Here is a 25473-nt window from a genome sequence, read left to right on the forward strand (position 1 = left end):
GGAGAGAGAGAGAGAAAGAGAGAGGGAGAGAGAGAGAAAAAAGAGAGGGAGAGAGAGAGGAAAAGAGGGTTGGAAGGAAAGAGAGAGAGAGCAGATTAAGGTTGAAGCACACATGTGAAGACTTGAATGGGAGGATTTATACGGCATCTTCGCTCAGACTGAGAGCTTCCCTCTCGTCCTCTTCCTCACTCTTATAACAAAGTGTCTCCTCCCGTCTGGAGCCCATCCAGATCCCATCAAGGGTCACCCAGGGCCGGCCTGAGCCTCCATCGCACCACACCAAATCCTACGCTAACAAGTCAAGAGCCACTACCAGCACTTAACGACACCACTGTAAACATGAATCAAACCCCCCCCCCCTCCCCAGAACATTTAAGACATGCATTTATATGCCAGAGAGAGAGGGAGACGTGAGAGAACTGTGGAGGAGGCCAAACTCTCGTAATACAAATACAATAAATCTGTAATATTTATGAAGAGCGCCGATGCTAACTAAAGGCTAAAGATCAGCAAGTCTTTAGAACATTATTATGAGCCACAGCCTCACGGAGACAAGTCCCGCCCCCGCACTCACCCAGGCGGAGTTCGATTGGTTGAGCTGGTTGAGCATGACCACGGAGGTGCAGCCGTAGTCGAAGACGAGCCGCCAGAAGTCGGCGGTGGTGCCGGGCAGCGGGTGGGGCGTGGCGATGAAGGCGGCGGGGCGGTGGAAGCTGTCGGTCAGCGCGGCGTTGATGTAGTTGTTGCTCTCGCCCTCGGTGGTGACCAGGAAGGCCAGCGAGCGGTCCGGCGGCAGCACGTCCATGCTGCGGTTCTTCTCCCGGTTCCGGGGGAGGAGCGCGATGCTGCACTCCTCCACGTCCGGGTGGGGCGTCACCGAGTTCAGAGTCTGGGGGGGGGGGGCAGAGGGGAGGAGGAGGGGGCAGAGGGAGGGAGGAGAGGGCAGTGGGCAGGTGAGGAGATGTGCCAGAGAAGAGACAGATAAAGGGAGGGAGAGAGAGGGAGAGACGGGGGGAGAAGGAGGGGCAGGAGGTATGAGAAATGGAGGCAATACAAAAATAAAAGTGAAGAACAGGAAGGTTACAAGAAGGTGAGAGGGTGGCAAGAACAGAGAGACAAAGGAAAGAAGGAGAAAGCGAGAGAGCAAGAGGGGGGAAGGGGTGGGGAGAGAGGGAGGGGGTGAGAGAAGGAGAGAAAGAGAGAGCAAGAGGGGAGAAGGGTGGGGAGAGAGGGAGGGGTGAGAGAAGGAGAGAAAGAGAGAAAGAGTGGGGAAGGGTGGGGGAGAGGGCGAAAAAGGAAATAGACTGTCAGGTTGTTTAATTCCAGGAGCGTTAGACACCTGGGCTAACAGGGAGATTTATGCCTCAGACGGGTCGCACCGGAGGACCTGGCCCGCGCAGACGCTAACGTTAATGCTAACGCTAACGCACGTCACCGCGGACCGTCACATCCAGTAAGCCTTTAATATCGGTCACAGACCATGGAGGAATTTAATGAGCAAAAGCAGAATTAGGCCATCTTAATGAATAATGAATGAGCACATTAAAGCCCTTCAGAATTGAGCCACAGCCAGAATTGCCACCTATTTCCTTTGATGAACACTGTGTACAATCGGCAATTAGTTCTGACGATATGAGCGGAATACGCAGATCGTTAAAGCATTGCATTAATAATGCATCTGCGGCCACCGCGCTGCTCGCCGACATTACCCCACGCGGGCCGAACGCGGCGCTTTCATTGGCCGAAAGGACCCCACGAAAACATCGGGGGAAGGGATTTACCGGATCAAAGGATCCGCCGTCCCACCCTAACATCTCCCTCTGCTAAAAAAATGAAGAAACAACACGAGCGATAATCAGTGAATGTGAAACGGGAGATGAGACCGAGTCCCGTTCCTCGGCCTCAGCAGTAAAGCACAGCGTTACGGAAGCGTTATGGAAGCGTTATGGAAGCGTTATGGACGCGATGCTGCTCCCGGGGTGGTTTATATATAATGCGATACTGAGGCCAAACGGAGACGGTCAGGAGCAGCTTACTGCAGCATTACTCAGTAAGAGGAGCCCACAGCCCCACCGCCACGCAAGACGGGAACAGGACGCGCAGGGCCAATCTCTATTTGGGGGGGGGGGGAAACATTCACAGCTGGGGCCTCCACTACAATCAAAACCTTATCAAGGGTGGATGACTCTCCTTGCTCATGGTTAAGGGGTTCAGCAGGGCAGTAGGTATGGGGGTGTATAGGGATGTATGGGGGTGTAGGGGTATTGGGGTGTATGGGGTGTATGGGGGTGTTTTGGGGTGTATGGGGGTGTATAGGGGTGTATTGGGTGTATGGGGGTGTATTGGGTGTATGGGGGTGTTTTGGGGGGGTGTATTGGGGTGTAGGGGGGTATTGAGGTGTAGGGGGTGTATTGGGGTGTATTTGGGTGTATGGGGTGTATGGGGGTGTATTGGGGTGTAGGGGGTGTATGGGGTGTAGGGGTGTATGGGGGTGTATTGGGGTGTATGGGGGTGTATTGGGGTGTATGGGGGTGTATATGGGTGTTTGGGGTGTATTGGGTGTATTGGGGTGTATGGGGGTGTATTGGGGTGTATGGGGAGTGTATTGGGTGTATTTGGGTGTATTGGTGTGATGGGGGTGTATTGAGGTGTAGGGGGTGTATTGGGGTGTATTGGGGTGTATGGGGGTGTATGGGGTGTATTGGGTGATGGGGGTGTATTGGGGTGTAGGGGGTGTATGGGGTGTATTGGGGTGTATGGGGGTGTATTGGGGTGTATGGGGTGTATTGGGGTGTATGGGGGTGTATTGGGGTGTATTTGGGTGTATTGGGGTGTATGGGGGTGTATGGGAGGGGTGTATTGGGTGTATGGGGTCCCAAGGGAAGTTTATTCGATGTCTTCCAGGTGTAATGCTTGATGGGTGTTTGTTATGAGAGGTGGTTATTTTATTGGGGTGTATTGGGGTGTATTGGGTGTATTGGGGTGTATTGGGTGCATGGGGTGTATGGGGGTGTATGGGGTGTATGGGGGTGTATTGGGGTGTACGGGGTGTATTGGGGTGTAGGGGGTATGGGGGTGTAGGGGGTGTATTGGGTGTATGGGGGTGTATTGGGGTGTAGGGGGGTGTATGGGGATGTAGGGGGTGTATGGGGGTGTATTGGGGTGTACGGGGGTGTATTGGGGTGTATGGGGGTGTATTGGGGTTCAGCATTAAGGGTCCACACAGTCACACGTACACAGCACCCTTTATTTCATACTGTCTCCCCACGGTCGAAAGCTTGAGTGCGTTTTGTTATGATGAAGGGCTGCAGGTTTCTACTTTTATCTCTTTTTCTTTCATTTCTAAAAGTGCCCAATTCTTTCTGCTCTTTTCTCTTCCCTCTCCTGTGTTTATCACTTGTGATTTTTTTTCTTTATTTGCTCTTCTCTGAAACTATTTATTTCTCTCTTTCAGACCAGTCCTCCCTGCTCTCGCTGTAAAGATCGGAATGTTTCAGCCAGGCATGTTGTGTGTGTGGCGTGTGCGTGTGTGAGGCGTGTGCGTGTGTGAGGCGTGTGTGAGGCGTGTTGCGTGTGTGAGGCGTGTGGTGGCGTGAGTGTGCGTGTGTGAGGCGTGTTGCGTGTGTGAGGCCTGTGCGTGTGTGAGGCGTGTGCGTGTGTGAGGCGTGTGCGTGTGTGAGGCGTGTTACGTGTGTGAGGCGTGTGTGAGGCGTGTTACGTGTGTGAGGTGTGTGTGAGGCGTGTGCGTGTGTGAGGCGTGTGTGAGGCGTGTTGCGTGTGTGAGGCATGTGCGTGTGTGAGGTGTGTGTGAGGCGTGTGTGTGTGTGAGGCGTGTGTGAGGCGTGTTACGTGTGTGAGGTGTGTGCGTGTGTGAGGCGTGTGCGTGTGTGAGGCATGTGCGTGTGTGAGGCGTGTGTGTGGCGTGTTGCGTGTGTGAGGCATGTGCGTGTGTGAGGCGTGTGTGTGGCGTGTTGCGTGTGTGAGGCGTGTGTGTGGCGTGTTGCGTGTGTGAGGCCTGTGCGTGTGTGAGGCGTGTGTGTGTGTGTGAGGCGTGTGTGAGGCGTGTGTGTGTGTGTGAGGCGTGTGTGAGGCGTGTGCGTGTGTGAGGCGTGTGTGTGGCGTGTTGCGTGTGTGAGGCCTGTGTGAGGCGTGTGCGTGTGTGAGGCCTGTGGCCTGACGGACCTGGAACTCCTCGCGCAGCTGGGAGGAGTTGCTCTGGGAGTCGACTCGCAGCATCTCCTTATAGGTCAGCGCAAACTCCGCCCCCGGGATGGCCGTCTCCCCGCACAGACACGCCTCCAAGATGGCGTCATGGATGAAGATGTACTGCTCCTGTGTGAGAGCGCAGAGAGGAGATATCTCAGCGTATCACTCTTTTATTATTCAGTTATTCTACTGGAGAAGTTTCCACATGCGTTTTGAAGGAGAGACTCGCTGACTTTAGTAAAACTTTATTTTGACAACAGAAGAAAAACTAAAGAACAAAATAAAGATGAGGTACAAACTAAACTGAGCAACAGCAGAAACCAAAAAAAAGAAACACACACAGAGGGAAAAGGACTGCGATGAGAACGAAAAACACCAAACGTAGAGAATAAACACAAACGCTATGAAAACTGCATCTGACTGCGCCTCTAAATACAGCTATATGCGTCATACACCTGAGGAACACACACACATGCACACACACACAGACACACACACAGACACACACACACACACACACACACATACTCACACATGGAGCTTTCTATAAAGAACATTCAGAATTAAACATTATCCATTATATGCACATTAGTGCAGAGACACATTGCCAAAGGACAAAAAGACCTTTACATAAACCGGGACACACTGTATGGATTAATTAAAGTCTTTTAAATAATTAGATGTAATAAAGAGATAAACAAATGTCAGATCTGCATAATGGAGTTTAAAAATGTTGAGAGAAGGACTTGTACAGGAAGTGACTGTGCCTGGAGAGTGTCCTGGAACACAATGTCAACCCCGATCTGCACTGCATTCTGGGACAGGAGCAGAACAAGCCAGCAGAATTACGTCAGGAAGCAGAGATAATCCACACAGCCCAACCGCGGAACCTGAACATCCCCTCATTCCACAGGCATTACTGAGCACTAATCCGCCCCTCAGGAAGGGAGGACAAACGCTCAGGCATGGGAAGTTAAAATTCAGGTCTGGAAGTTTCTAACGCAAGCATTCCACCTTATTATTCCTCATTGAGTTACTCCATTAGACTATCGATCAAAGTGGCGACCGTGCAAGCCTTAGGGAACTGCACCCTGGGGGGAGATTACTGTGGGAGGGCAGCCAGCAGCAGCCTCTGGGGATGAGGGGATGGGAAGAGGGGTACTGGGGTGGAAAGATCTGGGGTTGGGCACCTGGGGGCAGTTTTAGTGTCATACAGAACAGTATGAATCACTGGGGTGGAAGATTAAGGACAAGCATACTGGCAAATCCTAGCCCCTCCCAGCCCCACCCTGTCCAGCCCCACCCCTCCCTGCCCCACCCTGCCCAGCCCCGCCCCTCTGACCTTGGCCCCGCCCTCTCACCTCTGTCTGGATCATGTTGATTCGGCGAGAGCAGAGTGTCTTGACGCAGTTGTAGATGTCCACCACACCCTCACACTCGGCCATGTCCAACATGACGTCCAGAACGATATAGCAGCCGGTCCTGCCCGCACCCACGCTAACAGGGAGAGAGAGAGAGTGGGGGGGAGGGGGTGACTCGCTGAACAAACTACCCCACACCGAGAGAGGGGGGGCAACTAGCTGAACAAACTACCCCACACCGAGAGAGGGGGGGCAACTAGCTGAACAAACTACCCCACACCGAGCGAGGGGGGGTGGCTAGTAGAACTAACTAAAAGGAGATAGATACACGGCTAAAACATACAGGTGTGGATGTTTTCCCCGCTAGTTACAGGGATGCCCATCCACAGCACTGATTGTATAAGGGCAAGAACACAGGAACCTCCCAAAACCACAGAACAAAAAACAGGAACTGATGTGTGCATGGCACTACCAAACAGGAAGCGATGTATCTGTGGCATTAATAAACCCTAAGTGAGATGTCTTTGATCTCAGTGAGCAGGAAGTCATGAATCTGTGCAGGTAGCTGACAGGAAGTGATGTATGTGTGGAGGTAGCTGACAGGAAGTGAGGTGTCGTTGGCATGCGCGTATGGGAGAGGTGAGCGGTGTGAGTACCTGCAGTGCACCACCACAGGCCCGGCGTCGGGTGGCGTGGAGGCCTTCACGCGGCGGATGAAGGCCAGCAGGCCGGTGGCGTGGTACGGCACCCCGTGCTCCGGCCAGGAAGTGAAGTGGAACTGCTGCACCTCGTGTTTGGCAGAATAGCCCCTCTGTGGCGGGTACGCAACATTACAGGAGATTTCCACACACCCCGCTAACGTAACATTACAGAATGTTAGCACACAACCCGCTAGCATAACATTACAGAATGTTAGCATACTACCTGCTAGCATTATATCACAGAATGTTAGCACACAACCCGCTAGCATAACATTACAGAATGTTAGCACACAACCCGCTAGCATAACATTACAGAATGTTAGCATACTACCTGCTAGCATTATATCACAGAATGTTAGCACACAACCTGCTAGCATAACATTACAGAATGTTAGCATACTACCCGCTAACATAACTTTACAGAATGTTAGTGTTCTACCCGCTAGCATAACAATACAAAATGTTAGTTTATTACCCGCTACCATTACACTACAGGACATGAGCATACTAAGACTACTCAAATCACAATTAAACTGCTGATCGTTTCCAGGTAACTCCACTTTATGCTAAAAGCTTAAGTTTATTTCATTGCTGAACAAGAAATACCATCTGTGCCCTTTACTGTCAGCTTTCTAACTACCATGGTGCTGGGGCCCCTTGCGTGGGGGCTCCTGCCCCCCTCCCTCCCGGCAGTGATAAGTTAGCCTGCACTGGACTCTGACAGGAATCACACAGGGAGGGGGGCGGGGGCGGGGGGTCACCGGTTAGCGGTGTGCTGAAAGGAGGCCGTGATGCAATTTCTCATTCAGAGCTGAAATTAAAAACCAGCCTGGCAGCCCAGCCACTCCCTGGGGGTGGGTGGTGGGGGGGTGGTTTCAGAGGTGCCGGCACAGTGATGTGGGTTTTGGGGTGGGGGAGGGGGGTAACCCTGGAAGATAAAGGCAGGGCGGCAACACAGGAAACAACAGCAGGACCCGTCACACATTTAGGTACAGGGGGGTGAGGGAGTTACAGGGAGGAGCGGAGGGGACGGGGGGGCGGGAGGTACAGGGGGGTGAAAAAGAGGACAGGAGCACTGCAGTGGAGGATCCTGCAGTGTACTGTACGGGGTATGTGTGAGAGAGAGAGAGATAGAGAGGGCGACAGAGAGAGGGAGAGAGAGAGACAGGGTGAAAGAGGGAGGGCGTTAGAGACAGAGAGAGACAGAGACACAGAGGCACAGAAAAAGAGAGATAGAGAGTGAGAGAGACAGTGTGAGAGAGAGGGAGGGTGAGAGAGACAGAGAGAGAGACAGAGACACAGAGAGAGAGAGGACGAGAGAGAGAGAGAAAGCGGAGAGAGGGTGAGGGAGAGAGAGAGAGAAAAAGAGGACAGCGGACATTATGGCAGTGGTGTTATTTCACATTGTGGGATGCCCCAGTGCCCCCCAGCCCCCCACCCCCCCCCGCCCCCCCCAGTCCCCGAGTCGCCCCCAGCCCCCCCAGCCCCCCCAGTCCCCCCCGCCCCAGTCCCCTCTCCCCCCAGTCCCCTCGACAGGCTGCAGTATGTCATGCTCGGCCGTTATCACAAACAGCGCAGAACGCCTCTCCGCAGAGCGCCGGCACTTCCACAGAACGGCCTGATGGGAAAAGCTCGCCGTAATTGTGACGGATTCGCTGCTGTGACAGCGAATGGGGGGGGACTGTCTCAGGGAAGCACCAGGCTAACGCTCCTTCTGCATAGCTGCTATGACAGCGAATGGGGGGGGGGGACACTGGAGTGACAGCATGCTGTGAGAGTGAAGTTGGGGGGGGGGGGGCTAAGGTGTTTATGGGGGTGCAGGGGAGGGGGGGTGCTGAGATCTTTGTGGGGGTGCAGGGGAGGGGGGGTGCGGAGATCTTCATGGGGGGGTTTGGGGGTGCTCACCCGCTCCAGGGCGAAGGTGCGGACCGTGTACTCAGCCAGTGTCTCAGTCTCATAGCACAGAGTTACTAAGTCCACCGCATCCACGTCCTCAGCCAGATTACAGCACTTCACCTGCAAAACAACACAGCCACAGTCACACCTGCACCAGAGCACAGTCAGAGTTACAATCACACCTGCACCAGAGCACAGTCACAGTCACACCTGCACCAGAACACAGTCACAGTCGCACCTGCACCAGAACACAGTCACAGAGTTACAATCACACCTGCACCAGAACACAGTCACAGAGTTACAATCACACCTGCACCAGAACACAGTCACAGAGTTACAATCACACCTGCACCAGAACACAGTCACAGTCACAGAGTTACAATCACACCTGCACCAGAACACAGTCACAGTCACACCTGCAGCAGAACACAGTTGCACCTGCACCAGAACACAGTCACAGTCACACCTGCACCAGAACACAGTCACAGAGTTACAATCACACCTGCACCAGAGCACAGTCACAATCACACCTGCACCAGAGCACAGTCACAGTCACAGAGTTACAATCACACCTGCACCAGAGCACAGTCACAGAGTTACAATCACACCTGCACCAGAACACAGTCACAGTCACACCTGCACCAGAACACAGTCACAGAGTTACAATCACACCTGCACCAGAACACAGTCACAGTCACACCTGCACCAGAACACAGTCACGTCGCACCTGCACCAGAACACAGTCACTCACTCACTCACTCACTCACTCACTCACTCACTCACTCACTCACTCACTCACTCTGCCTGTCATGGTGGCAGGTGGAGGTCTTAGGGTATAAGGTGGGGGTGTTGGGGTATAAGGTGGGGGTGTTGGGGTGGCAGGGGGAGGTCTCAGGGTACAAGGTGGGGGTGTTGGGGTGGCAGGTGGAGGTCTCAGGGTACAAGGTGGGGGTGTTGGGGTGACAGGTGGATGTGCTGGGATGTGGGTACCTACCCTTCCCACCTCCACCAGCTTGGTGATCATGACGATGCTGAAGCAGTTCTCCTGCCAGACCATCCTCCAGAAGTCATACACTGTGTCCTGCTTCGGCCCTGGAGGGGGGTGGGGGGGGAAACACACATCATAACCTCCATCTCCTGATAACACTCACCATGAGTACAGCAAACAGAGCAGACCCAAGCTGAACCTGTGCCACTGTGTGAGAACGTCATGTGCAGAGATATCAGCAGGAGATAACATTCTGTACATGGAAATCAGCACAACATCCTGTGCAGGGATGTCAGTGAAAGATAACATCCTGTGCCATGACATCAGCGTAAGATAAGATCGACTGTAGCCCATGGGGGGGGAGGGGGCCTAGGGAGAGGGGGTAAAGATAGGGAGTGCCTAGGGCCGTCCTGGGGGCCACCTTAAAGGACTGCCCCCCAGCTGCACACGCTTGCTCAGGAACAGTCCCCAGCTGCACACGCATGCCCAGGAACAGTCCCCAGCTGCACACGCATGCCCAGGCTAATGCACGCTAAGTGTGAGCTACTGTCTCAGTGTGCCAGTTCATGTGTGCATGCATGCTGCCCCCCCCCCCCTTCACCCTCCCAACATCACCACCCACCTCCCTCTATCCACTCCAATCCAATTTATTCTCCATGTAATTCTGCTAATCTCTCTATCCACATTCCGTTTCCTTCTCTCAAACCCTCTTCCCTTTTCTAACACACGCACACTTGCACGCACACACACACGCACACACACACACACACGCTCTCTGTGCCTAAGGGATGCTCAGATACTCACCCTGAGTGGCGATGAAGTGGTTGGATCGATGGTAGCCCTGGAAGAGAGGAAGAGAAAGTGTTCAGTGAGGCCATCTGCTCTTCCTGCAGAGCCAGGCTGGGGGGACGGGGGCTTGGATCTGATTCTCCCTCAGCCTCCCTCAGCCTAGCAGGGCTGTGTCAAATCAGCAGACCACCTTCACACAAACTCATCCCATCCTCAAAGCAGTGCAGTGCCACTGGAGCAGTGTTAAGTGTGAATTCTGCCCGGTTCTCGAACCCTAAGACCTTGAGCACCGCAGTACCCAGTGCCTGCTGCTGATCGCAGTGACCCGGGCCTAAGCTGGCCAGATGCCTGGTTTTCGACTGGCATGTCCAGTTTTCAAATTATTTATGCAGGTCTGGTTTGTGGTCCCAACCAGCCACTGTAATGTCCGGTCCGAGTAACTGACAGGAAAAACTTCCCATTAGTTTGTGATGAATTCTCGCCTCCCAGTCCGGTGTCGTTTCTGACAGCTCCCCACCCTGTTTGCGATTAAGCTTCCAGCTGGACAGGTTGTCCGGTTCTGACAAACTGTAAAACTGGCAACCCTACCTTTTCCTTCTACCGATCGCAGCGAGCCTGCGATACATTTCCAGCAGAGATTCGGCTGAATGACTCTCCCTAGATGAGAAAGTCTGTGAACACAATGCTCAGGCTGCCCTCTCAAATCAGATTTATATTTCCTCTGACACTTTTCACAGGTATTTTAAGGATAAATGTATGACTTCACTTTTGCAAGGTGGAAGTAAATTTTGAGGAACATTACCTTCCCTTCCATTTTGTGCCTAAGAAGTCACACGCGCTGCTTTTCAACTGGCCGACAACTAATTGTGACAGAATTAATGGACAGACCAGCGAGCCGTCCAATTAGCTCAGTTAGCACGCTGACATCACAGGAATCGCAAGGAAGGGAAATCAGGAGAGCGAGTGAGCAGCAGAGATGGATGTGCGTCGCTGGCGGTAAAGTGGGTGCTGTGAGGGAGCAAAGCAGCTCAAGCGTCTTGCTCAAGGGCAGAGAGGCTGTGCCCCTCAGGGGAAATGAACCTGCAACCTCTGAGTCAGTGTGCTGTGTGTATACATATATGGGAAATACAGTCTCTCCATCCGACCAGCGGAGTAAAGGGCGGGGGGGGAGGCGAGTGCCTAATCTGAAATGACCCCCCTGTTCGGTGCTGCTAACCCCTGACCACCCCAACCTTCCCCTGCAACTCCTCGTCTCTGTGAGCACAAGCATAAACAAGATGGCCAAAACTATGGTGGTGGTGGGGGTGGTCATGGTGATGCTTGTGGTGATAATGATGATGATGATGCTGGTCATGATGGTGGTGATTGTGGTGGTGATTGTGGTGGTAAGTGTGAGTATGAGTGGGGGGGGGGGAGGCAGGTCATGGTCCTGCTGAAGCAAAAAAAAAGGAAATAAAAAGTGCAGTTGAATCAGGTCTCTGAAATCAGACCACAGAACATTCTCCATATGGGAGCTGTTCTGACTGCCTGGCACAGCCTGGCACAGCCTGGCACCTCACTGAGACACAGCAGAACCGCACAGGAAGCTCAGGCTCCTTTGGCACGGCAGAGAATCGGATTTTCCACAGCCTGATTGAAGCTGATTGGCTGCGGATGTGAATTAGAGGTTCGGTGTCTTTCCGCAGGAACATCCAGCTGGCACAAAGCGGGCATTGGGGGGGTGGGGGGGGCTGTACTCTCCGGGCTGGCAGGGGTACAGGACGTTTACGGTTCCACTCGGCCGCTCGGTGACTGGGCCAGCCGAAGCCCTGCTGCTCGGCCCGCTGGCACGCTCATATGACTGGCACACTCTCCCCGAACCCCACACGCCAATCGCCACCAACCATGAAAACCCGCTAACACCACAGACCAGGCACTAGCAGCACAGACCGGGCACCAGCGGCACAGACCGGGCACCAGCGGCACAGACCGGGCACTAGCAGCACAGACCGGGCACTAGCAGCACAGACGGCATAGGCACAGACGGCATAGCGGGCACCAGCGGCACAGACCCGGGCACAGACGGGGCACAGACCGGGCACCAGCGGCACAGACCGGGCATGAGGGGCACAGACCGGGCACCAGCGGCACAGACCGGGCCGCCACCGTCGCCATTCTCACCACACAGCGGCACGACTTCAGCGCATTTCCACAACGCCGTGCCAAGGTTAAAAAAACGTTCCTACGCGTCTGCTCGGTGGGTGGGATATACTGCAATATAAAGCAAATACGGCTTCTTATGAATGAAATATACATTTAAAGGCAATGCCTTTTATTAAAAAAATATACTGCAATATCTGATAGCGGTAATAATTTGTATGTTTTCCCACATATTGCGAGGTTTTGCAAAATGTTTCTTAATATAGTTTTCAGATTTTTCTATTTCATTTCCAAACAATACCGCAGCACATCTGGCTTTCATGAGGGACGAGAAGGCGGAGGAAGCTCAGCAACCTCGGAGGAAAAGTATCCCACTCGCGGAGCGGTCGCCATGGTGATGTCGATAAGGGTGGGGGGGAGGACAAAAAAACAACAAAAAACAAACGAGGAGGGATCACACACAGCCCACGTCTCTCCTCAGGCTACGCATGCTTCCCTCTCACGGAACTGTTCCTGTTCTTGTGCTTTTTTAGCTCTGCCAAACCAGCTGTGCCAACTGGCAGACTTAAACACGTCAGAGCCTCTCTGTGCCAGCCCTGAAGCGGGCACCACGCTCCCTCTCTGTGCCAACCCTAAACCGGGCATCACGCTCCCTCTCTGTGCCAACCCTAAACCGGGCATCACGCTCCCCGTGTGTCCAAACCCTAAACCGGGCGCCATGCTCCCTGTCTGTGCCAACCCTGAAGCGGGCACCACGCTCCCTGTCTGTGCCAACCCTGAAGCGGGCACCACGCTCCCTCTCTGTGCCAACCCTGAAGCGGGCACCACGCTCCCTCTCTGTGCCAACCTGAAGCGGCATCACGCTCCCTCTCTGTGCCAGCCCTGAAGCGGCACCACGCCTCTTTCCCAAAGCGGACCGCCCTCCTGTCCCCGAACGGCGCCACGCTCTCTCTGTGCCAGCCTGAAGCGGCCCAACTCCTTGTGCCAACCCTGAAGCGGGCACCACGCTCCCTCTCTGTGCCAACCCTGAAGCGGGCATCACGCTCCCTCTCTGTGCCCCCCCTGAACCGGGCATCACGCTCCCTCTCTGTGCCAGCCCTGAAGCGGGCATCACGCTCCCTCTCTGTGCCAGCCCTGAAGCGGGCACCACGCTCCCTCTCTGTGCCAGCCCTGAAGCGGGCATCACGCTCCCTCTCTGTGCCAGCCCTGAAGGCACGCGCTCCTCCTGTGCCAGCCCTGAAGCGGGCACCACGCTCCCTCTCTGTGCCAGCCCTGAAGCGGGCATCACACTCCCTCTCTGTGCCAGCCCTGAACCGGGCACCACGCTCCCTCTCTGTGTGGGGGGTGAGTGTGGGGGTGGGGGGCAGGGTTACACAGGGGTTAGCAGAGGATGGGGGGGAGCGAGGGTGAGAGACAGACACAAAGCAGTGAAGTACTTACTTCCCTGTTTATCCGAATCTACATGGTCCCAAAAGTTGAGGAAGAGGAAAGAGACAGAGGAGAATTAATCAGAACAAGACAGAGAAAAGAACACACACACACACACACACACACACTCACACACACACACACACACACACACAAACACACAACACACACACACACACACACACACACACACACACACACCACACACCACACACACACACACCACACAACACACACCCAAAACACACACACTCACCACACACACACACACACACACACCAACACACACACACACAACACAACACATACACACACACATACACACACACACACACACACCACACACACACACACACACACACACACACACACACACACACACACACACACACACACACACACGCAGACACATGCGCACACACACACACGCGCTGTATAACTGCATGTGTACTCTATGGTGGTGTGAAAAATGTGGAGCATAAGCTGCACTTCAAGGGATACACAATAAAATTTTCTCTGTTAAATCAAGTCTGCTACATTTTACTCTCGTAAAGTATCCCTTATACGTGATCCCTTATAAACTCTATCAGAGTTAATTTAACACTGAATTGGAGTTAATTTAACACTGAATGGGAGTTCATTTAACACTGAATGGGAGTTCATTTAACACTGAATGGGAGTTCATTTAACACTGAATTGGAGTTCATTTAACACCGAATGGGAGTTCGTTTAACACTGAATGGCCTTAATTTAACACTGAAAGGGGGATCTGCTGGGTAAATGGAGCCCCCCCCCCCCCCCACCTGCAGAAAGGGGTGGATGAGGGGCCAGGGAACAGAGCAGAAAGAAGGGACCTGTCCAACACAGGGAGGAAAACAAGAACAGCAAATAAAACATAATGAATCCCCTCTCCCCTCCTCCCTCGCTTGTTCTTTACCTCCCGCCCTCCCTCGCTCTCTACCTCTCTTACTCCCTCCCTCGCTCCCTGTGTATTTGTCATTCGGAGCGGTGGCTGGCTTTGCCACAGGCCTGACATTACACGCCAGTGACAATGAGCAGTGTAATGTTAATGATGCACAGGGCCTGCCACCATGCACTTTAATGGAGGAACAGCGCGAGGGACAGAGGGAGGGAGGGAGAGAGAGAGAGGGAGAAAGAGGGGGGAGAGAGAGGGGGGAAGGAGAGAGAGAGAGAGGGAGAGAGCGAGAGGGGGGAGAGAGAAAGAAAGAGAGAGAGAGAGAGAGAGAGGAGAGAGAGAGGAAGAGAGAGAGTGAGAGAGAGAGATAGAGAGGAGAGAGAGAGGGGGGGAGGGAGAGAGAGAGGAAGAGAGGGAGCAAAAGGCCTTCTTTGCTCTGACTGCTCCCTGACACTAATGAAGGAGCTGAAAGCTCCTGTAGTCTCGGCTCCAGCGCAGTAAAAGCAGGCCTCCTCACCCTTAGGGAAGGCCAGCGCAGTAAAAGCAGGCCTCCTCACCTTTAGGGAAGGCCAGTGCAGTAAAAGCAGGCCTCCTCACCGTTAGGGAAAGCCAGCGCAGTAAAAGCAGGCCTCCTCACCATTAGGGAAGGCCAACGCAGTAAAACCAGGCCTCCTCGCCATTAGGGAAGGCCAGCGCAGTAAAAGCACCCTCCTCACCATTAGGGAAGGCCAGCGCAGTAAAACCAGGCCTCCTCGCTGTTAGGGAAGGCCTGCACAGTAAAACCAGGCCTCCTCGCCGTTAGGGAAGGCCAGCGCAGTAAAACCAGGTCTTCTTGCTGTTACGGAAGGCCAGTGCAGTAAAACCAGACCTCCTCGTTGTTAGGGAAAGCCAGTGCAGTAAAACCAGGCCTCCTCACCGTTAGGGAAGGCCAGCGCAGTAAAAGCAGGCCTCCTTGCCATTAGGGAAGGCCAGCGCAGTAGAAGCAGGCCTCCTCGCTGTTAGGGAAGGCCAGCGCAGTAAAAGCAGGCCTCCTCGCCGGTAGGGAAGGCTCTCTCACAGTCTCACTTTTTAAAGCAAACACACCATCACCACTACAAATGGAGCTAACCGGTCTGGCCCTCTCAGCGGATCAAACTCTACTGCTGCATTTGTGAAAAGGTTAATGCTAATGCATGCTAATGAAGGCTAATGAACGCTAATGCATGATAATGTGCCTCCAACTCTGAGGAGCATTGCGTGCGTTTCTGTGTGTGTGTGTGTGTGTGTGTGTGTGTGTGCATGTGTTCCTCTGTGTGTGTGTGTGTGTTCCTCTGTGTGTGTGTGTGTGTTCCTCTGTGTGTGTGTGTGTGTGTTAGTAGTGATGTGTGTGTGTGTGTGTGTGTGTGTGCGTGAGTTAGTAATGATGTGTGCGCACTTTCAGAGCTTGGTTTGATGTTGGACCATGACCAAACAAATTAATGCCAATTGAAATTACCGGAATGTAGAATGGTAAATGTTATGCGGATGAACTGACGGAGTCTGAATGGAATGTTTATGGATGTGGCACTGCGATGCATGAGCGGGCTGAGCAGCGCTTCTGAACGAACATTCGGATGTTAGAGAACGCATGGACAGCTCTGTCACACATGTACAGGTAGACGTGTAGGCTATACACAGCAGCCTGGAAGCTGTGACACACAAAGCAGACGGCACACACACACCGACACATGCACGCGCACACACACACACAAATGCACACTCACACACACACACGCAAGCACGCAGTCACACGCACGAACGCACGCACACACACACACTCACTCACTCACAGTACTGTGTGAGAGGGGCTGTGCAAACAAACCACAAACCCCGCCCCCGCCCAACGTCCCCAGCGCTGATTGGTTAATGCGGATGCTCTGGAGCAACCCCTCTCTTCATTTGGGGGGAATTAGTGCCGTTTATTCCTGAAAAAGGGTTTTATGGCCTAAGACCTGCCATTAGCTAAATGCACTTTTTTAATTTCCATTTTGTTAATGTGCTTAAGTATTATTTCTTTATTTAACTACAGCGATATGAAGTCCAGACCACCATTGGACAGAAGCCTGGAGAGAAACTGCCAGCAAGGCTTGTGATTGGCTATTACAATCAAATACCAGGAAGGTGCACCATCACCCCAGAACACCTTGCAGCTCCCACCCCCCCCCCCCACCCTCACGGAAGTGCAGGTGCACAGGTGAGACTCACTCGTGCAAACAAACACGTGTGTGCAGCGAGTGTACCTGTCCAGCATTCTCACCTGGGCAGGGGTTACCCTCAGGGGCATCGCCACGGTGACGTCACAGCTTCTGTGTTTGGAGCAGGGGCTTGCGGGGGTGCGTGTGTGCAGGGGGGTGCTGTTGGGGTGTGTGTGTGTATGGAGAAGGGGGGGGGGGAGCAGAGCTCAGCCTTAATGACCCCAGAGGGAAATTAGCTGCAGTGCCAGGCGGTAGTTTAATTATGCTGACTGATGTGCATCTCCCCTTCAGAGGGGGGCTGTCAGGGGGAGGTTTATGACATTAGTTTTTTGATCTGCTGTCTCAGCTGCACTGGATACACAGATGTTACATTGTGCTGGGGAGGGGGGTGGGGGTGGTGGTGGGGGGAGGGGGGTGGGGGCTAGAAGTTTTTATTTTTTAGAATATCTCAAGACCACCCGCTTTCTTTCAGTGAAAACACAATCACCCCTCACTGTGAAAAGAGTGTGCAGCAGAACTGAAGGAATGTGGTGGGGGGGGGGGGGACTCACATCAATGTAGTTGGCGTTGATGTAGTCCGAGTTGGGGTCACTAAGAAGAGGGTGGAGCTTAACCCTGTGACGGTCATCTGAAAGAAAACAAAGAACCAATCACGATGGAATGTGAAAGCGTGTGACGAATAATGCTTTTTTCATTGGTTCGTCCAGTTATTTCCCATGAAAGACAATCCAGGGGAAAAAAAACACCAACATAACAACACCCTGACCAACCAAAGACCCTCAAGTGCATTCACACAGCTGATTGGCTGAAGTGGCAGAGATTATGGGCTAAACTTCCTGCATAGAGGACCACACTTTAAACCGTTTAGACAAGGGCCACTTAAATCTGTCCCTGGAGGGCAGTAGTGCTGCTGGGTTTCCTTCCTCCCCTCTAATCAGGACTGATTTACACCTGGGGCAGCAGGTGAGTTAAATCTCTGAGCAATCAGCGCCCTAATTCCCTCAATTAACCACCGAGTCGAACAGAGAACCAGCAGCGCTACTAGTTCTGAGATCCCGATTTGAGCATCTCTGGTTTTAACTGCAGGAAAATACACGAGCTTGCATTATCAAACTCACACGCTAAGGCATACAATCGCTGCCAGTGTAACAGCGGACTAAAGCACTTCAGCTGACTTACACCCCATCAGGCCTTCGTGTCTCCCCTTGGTTTTGTCTTTCTTCGTAACATCCCATCCATCAAAGAAACTCTTGAAAAGAGGAAACAGAGAGAAAGAGAGAGGGTCCCATTTATTTAAACATTGCAAAAATGTATTTACAGGAACAAATGAAATATAACCTTCAATCCCACAACGATAATGTTCCTGAAAGAAACTAAAATGGGACAAAAAGCCAAGAAATATTTAAACAGAAACAAATTAAACCACAATAAAACCAATACAGAGCTATAAACAATAAGAAAACAGACCTTCAATAAGACAACAATAAAACCAAAAAATAAAATACGTAAAAACACAGTAACACCAGAATAAAAAACTTTGTCCAATTCCACCCAAGAAAGGGCAGCACCCTCCCCCAGAGCATGGTCTGTGTGTGCCAGGAGTCTGCTGGTGGCCATGGCTCCACGGACGAGCCTCCACTAGAGATCTCCTGACTGCTTCGGCACTGGGGCCATATTCTGCAATCTCCAATTCCTCAAAGACATCAGGACATGTAAAATTAGGTCCCAAACCCCGTCAAACACCCGTCCTCACCTCCCCCAGGGAAAGAGAGAGAGAGGGAGTCTGAACTTCTGATGATATTTCGAAAGCTGTCCCTTTAACTGGCCGATAAGCTAGCACCAAGGTTCTAGGGTTTGAGGTGAGCTGATACAGGTATTCATTGGAAGGAGAAGGGGAGGGGCATGGCTGAGTCTGGGGAGGCTGTGGACCAGACCAGCAGCAGTGTTCTGGAGGAGCTGCAGGGGCCTGATGGCAGAGGCAGGGAGGGAGGGGTGACGGACGGAGGGGGGAGGGGGGGGGGGTGATCAGTATGGGGAGTAAGAGCTGGGCTGGGTAGACAGTGAGGAAGAGGAGGATTCTCCGGATGCTGTACAGGAAGAATCTGCAGGCCTGACAAACGGCCGTCGTGTTCTCTCTGAGAGGCCCGTTTGCAGTCCGGATCACTGGCAGGAGAGGAGCCCCCCCCCCCCCCCCCCCGCCCGCTCTGCGCTGCCATGCAGGGGGAGGGACGGCTCAAACAGGAGCAGGGCTCGGCTGGGAACTGCGGCGTCTCCGCTTAAGCCAAGCTGAGCTCTGAGCCATGATCTGTCATATCCAGCCTGAGACGTCATGTAGGCAAGCAGAGATGTGTGGCGTGTGAGAGGGATGTAGGGAGAGAGGGATGGAGGGAGAGAAAGAGCTGTGTGCGGCGTGCGAGAGGGATGTAGGGAGAGAGCGATGGAGGGAGAGAGGGATGGAGGGAGAGAAAGAGCTGTGTGCGGCGTGCGAGAGGGATGTAGGGAGAGAGGGATGGAGAGAGAGAGGGATGGAGGGAGAAAGGGATGGAGAGAGAGAAAGAGCTGTTTGCTCCATGTGAGAGGGAAGGAGGGAGAGAACGAGCTGTATGTCATCACCAGTGATAAAGCAGACAATGGGGGAAGATGACAGAGCATCAGATAGCACTGACACTTGTGAGTGTCTTTGGGAGCCAGTGTGTCTGGAGCTGTACTGGCAGCATCCTCAATCTGAGCCCATGGGGAAAAGCCCCCCCCCCCGCCCCCCCCGCCCCCCCGGCCCCCACTCGTTAGGAGGAGATTCCTGACAGGAGGGGAGGGGCAGGGCAGGGCAGGATTTGGCAGCCCGCGCTGAAAGGGGGATTACAGCAGCGTCTCCCACCAGCCAGATAAGGGCCTGCTTAATCCGGCCCCAGGATTAGTGTGGCTGCCTGTGCTTACAGACGGCCCCCGTAATCTTCACCCCCCGCCCCCCCCCCCACCCCCCACCCCACCCCCGCAGCTCCCGAGGCGCGGTGCGGAGCGGATCAATTTCGCGGGTGAAACTCCCCTTCTGCCCCCCGGGGTGCAGTTTGGAGGGAAGTCACTGAGTCCCTGTAAGGGGGGGAATGGGGGGGGGTGTAGATCTGAAAACCTGTCCGAACCACAGTTACAGTCCTGTGGAACAGACAAACACCGGAATCAAGGAGTCCAAACCGCACACTACCGCTCACCAACCATGGCAAACAATCACCAAACACTGGCAAACCTGGCTAATGCTCACCAAACTCTCCTCACCTGCTCACTGAACTCTATGCTGATTCCACACCTCAGACCTCACCTGCGCCTGAGACGCTGTTAGAGCGCGCTCAGAATGTCTCTGATGCACGGCTGCGCAGCTGTAGTCACAATATTTGTATTATGACCCCCCCCCCCCCCCGCCCGCCCGCTCAGTTCACAGCGCCAAGGCTCTCTTCTTGAGGACCACTGTACTCATTCTTCCATTGAATCCGAAAACAGAATCGATATTTCATTTGGACGCCTCGGCCCAAGTCCCCAGGGTCACTCGCTCCGGGCCTCACGCTGCAGAGGGGATCAGCGGGCTCTGCAGCTAAGCTCTCCGTGCGTTAAGCAACACCAGCCCCGCGTCCCGCCCCTGCCCCCCTGCCCAAAAAAAAACTGCCATTTGGGATAATTCTATCATGTCGAAAAAAAAACAAAACCCCACAATGCACTGCACGGGGAGCCGATCAATGGCTGGTGAGCGGGTCCGCTGGGAAATACCGGTTATGAGGCGGGAGGGTGGAGAGCCAGACAAACCCCCCCCCCCTCCATTTTCTCCCTTCCCACAGGCCTGAGACGGGCCAGGCAGAAAAAAAACCAAAAACAAAACAAAACAAAACAGAAAAGCGAATAAAACGAGCTGTATATGGATTTCGGGTTGTGTGCTTCGCCCCTGAGGGGCAGGGTAATGAGACCGCAGGGATCCCACAGGGACCAGAGTGGACCAGCAGACGAAATTGAGGGGGGTAAATCAGACAAGAACAGAAAATTGTCTGAGAGCTTGTTTGTTTTTGTTTTTTCTTTTTTTCCTTTTTGGCACTTTTTCTATTTTTCATGCGAGTATCCTTTCAGAAGAGGACGGTTCGAACATCGTGTGTCTCAGCCAAGAACAGAGTTGCCATAGTAACGTAACACCAGCGCACCAAGTTGAAAATACATTTTTTGCACCATTAAAAAAATTACAAAGAGGAGCAGTACCCTCCTTGGTGAGCTGTCTCTTTAAGAGCTTTCATTCTGTGCACGCTGTTCACTGTCTTCCCCGACCACTAAACTTCATCATGTGCAGCACCACAGAATGGGGGGCGGGGGGGGAGCGGTACAGATTCGGGAGCGAGGCAGCTATGGGACGCAGCGCATGCATGCACAGGGCTGCGCAGACGCTAGAGAGAGCAGCTGTGCGCAGATGTGCAGCTGGCACATGTACTGTCCGTGCCCCCACCCCCCCCCCCCCACAGCGTGTGAGTTTATTAATAACCAGGCTCCTTCACCTCATTAATTACTCTTAATTACCCCTGAGCAGAGCCAGAGCACAGAGAACCACCACACTCATCAGTCCATCTGCCCCATCCCTCTCTCCCTACACCACTCCACTCCCCATCGCTCTCTCCATACACCCCTCCACTCCCCATCCCTCTCTCCATACACCCTCCACTCCACATCCTCTCTCCCTACACCCTCCACTCCCATCCCTCTCTCCTACACCCCTCCACTCCACATCCCTCTCTCCCTACACCCCTCCACTCCCCATCCCTCTCTCCATACACCCCTCCACTCCCCATCCCTCTCTCCATACACCCCTCCACTCCCCATCCCTCTCTCCATACACCCCTCCACTCCCCATCCCTCTCTCCATACACCCCTCCGTCCATCACTCCATCACTCAGAGCTCTGACCTCAACCCCTCCACTCCTTGTCAAGCACACAGAAACACACACACACACACACACACACACACACACACACACACGCTTTCAGAAAGCATGACACCAGGGGACCCCTGTCCTTCACAGAAAGTCGTTCAGGGCCTCTTATTGAGTAAGGACATTCGCTCAATAATCCAAATACAACCGTAAGCTCTGTCTGAACCTGTGCCCCCCCCCGTCATACCCCCCCCTCACCCCAGCGCCCCAGCCCACCCCTCACCCCCCCTCACCCCGCGCCCCAGCCCCCCCTACCCCCCTCACCCCGCGCCCCAGCCCGCCCCTCACCCCCCCTCACCTCGTACTCCTGCTTGAACCCGTAGCCCTCGGCGGTCTTCATCTGGTTGATGTGCTGCAGCAGGTCGGCCACGCGCACGGCCGGGTGCAGCTGCCCCGTGTGGTAGGGGGAGCCCTTGCGCCCGCACTGCCTGTGAGGAGACCCCCCCAGGAGGCTGCTGGACTCGTTCACCGAGCTGCGCGGATCACCTGGAGACACACACAGGAACACACACACACACAGGAACACACACACACACAGGAACACCAACACACACACCACACACCACACACACAACCACACACACCAAACACACACACACACACACACAGAACACAAACACACAGGAACCACACACCACACACACCACAGGAACACAACACACACAGAACACACAGGAACACACACACACACACACACACACAGGAACACACAGGAACACACAGGACACACACACACACAACACACACACACAACACAACACACAGACACACACCCACACAAACACACACACACACACACACACACCACACACACACAACAGACACACACACACACACAGCAACACACACACACACACAGGAACACACACACAGAAAGACACACACAGCAACACACACACACACACACACACACACACAGGAACACACACACACACAGGAACACACACACACACACACACACAGGAACACACACACACACAGCACACACACAGGAACACACACACACACACACACACACACACACACACACACACACACACACACACACACACACACACACACACACACACACACACACACACACACACACACACACACACACACACACACACACAGACACACACACACACACAGACACACACACCACACGCACACACACACACACACACACACACACAGCACACCAACACGGCACAACACACCCCACGCACACACCGCACACCACACACACAGAACACACACACACCAACGCACACCACAGCACACGCACACGACACCACGCCACGCACACACACACACGCACCCACACACAAAGCACCAACACACACACACACCCCGCCACACGCACACCACACACCACAGCACACCACACACACCACACGCCACACACGCAACCACACGACACGAAACACAACACACACAGGAACACACACACACACACACATTAGTAAGTGTGTGTCAGTAAGTTATAGTACAGTACTCCCACAATTCCCTGGGCTGTACCTACTGCTGTTATTGCTGCTCAGATTACATCTGTCAGATAAATATGTTTAAGCATTCAGTGGCTTAAAAACCACAGGCCACTCAAAAAATAAATCTCATTTTAGAGATCATTCCACCTTTTCCTTTTGTTGGGTCAATATTAAATTATGTGAATTTGGTATTTGAAAAATTTCAGTATAGTTTTTATTATAAATTTTGCTTTTGAGAGACAGTGAGGGGAACTGACGATGCACAGGAAGAGGTGTGGTCAAGGAGGAGTGACTGTGGGGGGCAGGGTGTGGGCGTGGCTTATGGGCAGAGCACAGGCAGGTGAGTGGGCGGAGTGCAGAGGTGGGTGGAGTGTGAGGTGGGCGGGGCGTGAGAGGGCGTGGCCAGGGAGGGCCGGGGCGTGGCCAGTGGGCGGGGCGTGGGCGGAGTGTAGAGGTGGGCGGAGCGTGGGCGGAGTGTAGAGGTGGGCGGGGCGTGGCGCTGGGGCGTGGGCGGGGCGTGGCGCTGGGGCGGGGCACTCACTGCGCGTGCTGCAGGTGTGTGCGTCCATGAAGGACAGCGCCATGCGCTCGTCCTCCTGCAGCGTGCTCTGGTCCGCGAAGCTGCGCTCCATGGAGCCAATCATGGCCGGCTTCTCCTGACGGTACGCCATCGGAGCCTTCGCCATGGTTACCGGCTTCCTACTGCACCCAGAGGGGAGGGGGGGAGGGAGGAAGGGAGGGAGGGGGAGAGAGGGAGGGACGGAGGGAGAGAGGGGGGAGAGAGGGAGGGACGGAGGGAGGGAGAGAGAGGGGGAGAAAGAGAGGGAAGGACGGAGGGAGGGGGGAGGTAGAGAGAGAGAGGGAGAAAGAGAAGGGGGATAGAGATAGAGAGAAAGAGAGAGAGAGGGTTCATGGAAGAGAGCCAGAAAGAGGAAGAGAGAAGGAAGGAAAAAAAAGTGAAATAAAAAATGAGAATGAGTGTGGTAGAGAGAGCAAAACAGGGAAGAAGAGAGACAAAGAAATGGAGAGATGGAGAGGAGAGTAGAACAAAAGCAAAGAAGGAGAGAATAATAGATGAAAGGGAGGAAGATTGAGATGGAGTGGGGGAGATAAGGAACGAGAGAATGGGAGAGACAAAAACGACAACGTCTCACTGGAAGGACTTTACTGCAGCCAAATGAAAAAGGGAGGATGAAGAAACGAGAGAATGGAGAGAAAGGGAGGCCGTCACTTACGGGTAATATGAGTAAGTGTAGTAGTCCCTTCTGAAGTGCATGAGGGGGAGGAGAAGAAGAGAGTGAGAGAGAGAAGAGAACAGAGGTGAGAACGAACAGGGCCAGCCGGGAGGAGGTCCTGCAGCGGAATCAGATCTGACCCTTTTTACCCCTTCACTCCTCCCAGTGAGTCAGAAACTCAAAAAGATCCAAAAGCTCCAAAACTGCAGCAGCTGAGACCGCGACCCGGACCTGAACCACATCACCCGGGCAACACCGCTGCCTGGACCGCATCACCCGGGCAACACCGCTGCCTGGACCGCATCACCCGGGCAACGCCGCTGCCTGGACCACATCACCCGGGCAACACCGCTGCCTGGACCGAATCACCCGGGCAACACCGCTGCCTGGACCGAATCACCCGGGCAACGCCGCTGCCTGGACCACATCACCCGGGCAACGCCACTGCCTGGACCACATCACCCGGGCAACGCCGCTGCCTGTACCGCATCACCCGGGCAACACCGCTGCCTGGACCACATCACCCGGGCAACACCGCTGCCTGGCCCGCATCACCCGGGCAACACCGCTGCCTGGACCGCATCACCCGGGCAACACTGCTGCCTGGACCACATCACCCGGGGAACACCGCTGCCTGGACCACATCACCCGGGCAACACCGCTGCCTGGACCGCATCACCCGGGCAACACCGCTGCCTGGACCGCATCACCCGGGCAACGCCGCTGCCTGGACCGAATCACCCGGGCAACACCGCTGCCTGGACCGAATCACCCGGGCAACGCCGCTGCCTGGACCACATCACCCGGGCAACGCCACTGCCTGGACCACATCACCCGGGCAACGCCGCTGCCTGTACCGCATCACCCGGGCAACACCGCTGCCTGGACCACATCACCCGGGCAACACCGCTGCCTGGACCACATCACCCGGGCAACACCGCTGCCTGGACCGCATCACCCGGGCAACACCGCTGCCTGGACCACATCACCCGGGCAGCTTGGTGCAGATTGCCTGGGCAATTCAATGGCCCGGTCGTGGGGGGTACAGTGTTGCAAATGTGCCAAAGGCCTGATAGCCGGCCACAGAATCAGGGCCCAAGTTAAACACGTCTGCTCACTGCTCCCTAAAGAGTTAAACAGCATCCTGCTCAGGCACTGCCAGGGATCGCCACAG

General features: G+C 54.2%; 1 protein-coding gene across 2 annotated transcripts in view; it reads right to left on the reverse strand.

Annotated features, from left to right (window-relative positions):
• The window catches only part of LOC135257268 (receptor-type tyrosine-protein phosphatase U), a 159080-nt gene that overhangs the window by 5416 nt on the left and 128191 nt on the right, over window positions 1–25473 (reverse strand). Inside the window, exons 15-26 of one of the 2 annotated variants that reach the window (XM_064339870.1) lie at window positions 24300–24329; window positions 23606–23766; window positions 21891–22078; window positions 17817–17886; window positions 17189–17265; window positions 9957–9993; window positions 9159–9256; window positions 8174–8284; window positions 6224–6378; window positions 5568–5703; window positions 4183–4332; window positions 575–889 (exon numbers count right to left, since the gene is read on the reverse strand). In XM_064339870.1, the coding sequence (XP_064195940.1) occupies window positions 575–889; window positions 4183–4332; window positions 5568–5703; window positions 6224–6378; window positions 8174–8284; window positions 9159–9256; window positions 9957–9993; window positions 17189–17265; window positions 17817–17886; window positions 21891–22078; window positions 23606–23766; window positions 24300–24329 (1528 nt within the window). The remainder of the gene's footprint in view (window positions 1–574; window positions 890–4182; window positions 4333–5567; window positions 5704–6223; window positions 6379–8173; window positions 8285–9158; window positions 9257–9956; window positions 9994–17188; window positions 17266–17816; window positions 17887–21890; window positions 22079–23605; window positions 23767–24299; window positions 24330–25473) is intronic. The other variant, XM_064339959.1, reaches the window with a different exon arrangement.

Source organism: Anguilla rostrata, chromosome 1, assembly GCF_018555375.3.
Source record: "Anguilla rostrata isolate EN2019 chromosome 1, ASM1855537v3, whole genome shotgun sequence".
Classification (NCBI taxonomy): domain Eukaryota; kingdom Metazoa; phylum Chordata; class Actinopteri; order Anguilliformes; family Anguillidae; genus Anguilla; species Anguilla rostrata.